Source organism: Arachis ipaensis, chromosome B07, assembly GCF_000816755.2.
Source record: "Arachis ipaensis cultivar K30076 chromosome B07, Araip1.1, whole genome shotgun sequence".
Taxonomy (NCBI): domain Eukaryota; kingdom Viridiplantae; phylum Streptophyta; class Magnoliopsida; order Fabales; family Fabaceae; genus Arachis; species Arachis ipaensis.
The window spans coordinates 102369670-102372649 of record NC_029791.2 but is presented as its reverse complement, the minus strand read 5'-3'; the positions used below and the strand labels follow the sequence as shown (position 1 = coordinate 102372649).

At 27.5% G+C, this 2980-nt stretch overlaps 1 protein-coding gene across 1 annotated transcript; it reads right to left on the bottom strand.

Annotated features, from left to right (window-relative positions):
* On the bottom strand, positions 879-1634 carry LOC107608458 (gibberellin-regulated protein 11-like). Its single transcript, XM_016310244.2, has 3 exons — positions 1460-1634; positions 1328-1370; positions 879-1237 (listed from the first exon to the last, which is right to left on the bottom strand). Exons 1-3 carry the CDS (start codon positions 1541-1543, stop codon positions 1056-1058), a joined length of 309 nt encoding a protein of 102 aa, XP_016165730.1. The 5' UTR covers positions 1544-1634; the 3' UTR covers positions 879-1055.

The following is a 2980-nucleotide window of genomic DNA, read 5'->3' as shown; positions in this document are numbered from 1 at the left end:
TCTATAACCAATTTTTTAATTTAAATTTAAAACTTTTAAATTTTTGAATCACCAATCGAAATAAAACCAATTAAAAAAGGGAGCCACTTAAATAAAGACGTTTAAAACATCTTTTTTTAAAGATGTTTTGTAATAATTAAAATTTAACATATATAATTGATTAAACCGTGTTATTTTTGTCAAAATTAGCCTAGACAAATTAATTTGACTGAAACAATAGTGAATCAAATCTTAAATTGATCTAAATTAATATAATTTTTTATAAAAAAGGCTACAATATCCTTATTACAGAAAATAACTAAAATACTCCTATTATATATATTAATTTTGAGAATTCTTCCTTCTCTGCTATAATAGAGTTAGGATTTAGAATTTTCAATATATATATATTAGTCATTTTCTATAATAAGGATATTGTAGTCATTTTCTATGAAAAAATAATATTAATTTAGACTGATTCAAGATTTGATTCACAATTTTTTTCGGTCAAATTAATTTGTCTGGCCTAATTTTGACAAAAATAACATGATTTAATTAATTATATGTGTTAAATTTTAATTATTAAAAAATATCTTTAAAAAAAGACGTTTTAGACGTCTTTATTTGAGTGACTTCCAGAAATTAATTAACTGTCAACACGGATAATTAAAATAAACAATTATTTAGTAATTAATAATACTATTTAAATTAATTTTTATGTTAACAAATAGGAGGACATGTAAATATAAAATTCTACCAATTTTATCTTAAAAACACACACACACTGCACACTGAACCCTTCTGGCTTCTGAATCTCCGTTTCTGTATATATAGCCCTCGAACATTGGTTGTATGAACAGTCAATTAGATAGCTTTAACTACAAGCTAACCGAAATTCATAATGTAAGATATTATATATATCATCAATGTATTATATACAATTGCAATTTAATACAATTTTATCTTTTTAATATAAATATACGATTAATAAGAAACAACATCTTGTTTGCCCTCCCTCCCATTATACATTATTTACAGTTTCGGATGCATCTATATATATATATATATAGGTAGTTCTATGGACACTTGCGTTTGCCGCCATGGGTGGTTTGGGCGTAATAGCAAGGGCAGGTTTCATAGTTTCCAGAAGTGCCTGGTGGTACGCAGTTACATCTTTGACAGCATGTGTTGCACGATCTCTTGCATAGATTTGGATGCGATGATTTGCTGCATCTAAAATCACATTTCCCTTTGCAATCTGATTAAATTCATCATCAATTTAATTATTATTAACTTTATCTCTTTCATATATGCATATTTCGTATTTAACTAATAATTCAATTCGTACCTATCTTTGGACCGGGAACAGCCCCCTCCACTGTTGGTACCTCCTGTATAACACGAAACATATGATCATATATATAATATGAAATTAACTTCATGTTATTATATAGAAAAAAAATCAATGAATGTTTAATACCGATTTATCAGCGGCGTCGACACTAAGTTGGAGGAGGAGAAAGGATAGAATAAGGGAAGCAGCTAGAAGCTTAGAGAGGGCCATGGTTTATTTTTATTATATATAGTAAGTATATGCCAAATTAAATAAGAGTTCGAATAATAAATAAATAATTATTGATAAGTGCGTGGAATGAAGAAACGACAAGAACCCATTGTATTTATACCAAAAGAGAGAAGGCCATAAACCGAAGGGAAGTGTCTTATGAACCTATCATTTTGGATATGCTCCATTTTTTCCTCTCTGTTTCTTGTTTTCCCTTCTCCTCTCTCTTCTTTGTAGGAGAAAACAAAGGTGAAGGTGGTATCCACACAAAGTTCTGGCTTTACTTAACATTTCTCTAAATAGAAGATAGGCGCTAGTATAGCTAGCAATTAATTTAGATATCCAATAGCAGCATTGATTAACATTGCGAACTTATATTTTTGGAATGTATGTAATTAATCCATCCAAGAATATTATTCTTACACATTAGAAATTATTTATTAATCCTTTTTTTAAAAATTAATTAATTAAAAATAAAAATTAGAGTAATTTTTTAAATAAATTCTAAAAATTTTTAAAATCAGACACTTTAGTCCCTCAAATTTTAAAATACACAAAATAATCCTTAACGTTTAATTTATTTCTATTAGACAATACAGTCTTCCTCCATTAGTAAAACGTTAACTGGTACGTTTTCTTTTCAATTTTCAACAAGCTAATGTCATAAAGGGTCATATATTTAATAGATATAAATAAAAATAAGAGTTCGAATAATAAATAAATAATTATTGATAAGTGCGTGGAATGAAGAAACGACAAGAACCCATTGTATTTATACCAAAAGAGAGAAGGCCATAAACCGAAGGGAAGTGTCTTATGAACCTATCATTTTGGATATGCTCCATTTTTTCCTCTCTGTTTCTTGTTTTCCCTTCTCCTCTCTCTTCTTTGTAGGAGAAAACAAAGGTGAAGGTGGTATCCACACAAAGTTCTGGCTTTACTTAACATTTCTCTAAATAGAAGATAGGCGCTAGTATAGCTAGCAATTAATTTAGATATCCAATAGCAGCATTGATTAACATTGCGAACTTATATTTTTGGAATGTATGTAATTAATCCATCCAAGAATATTATTCTTACACATTAGAAATTATTTATTAATCCTTTTTTTAGAAATTAATTAATTAAAAATAAAAATTAGAGTAATTTTTTAAATAAATTCTAAAAATTTTTAAAATCAGACACTTTAGTCCCTCAAATTTTAAAATACACAAAATAATCCTTAACGTTTAATTTATTTCTATTAGACAATACAGTCTTCCTCCATTAGTAAAACGTTAACTGGTACGTTTTCTTTTCAATTTTCAACAAGCTAATGTCATAAAGGGTCATATATTTAATAGATATAAATAAAAAAACCAACATAATATCCTTTTCTAGTAGAACTACGGTTACTTAAGCGTGGTTTTCATGTGGAGAGGATATTTATGGCATCAT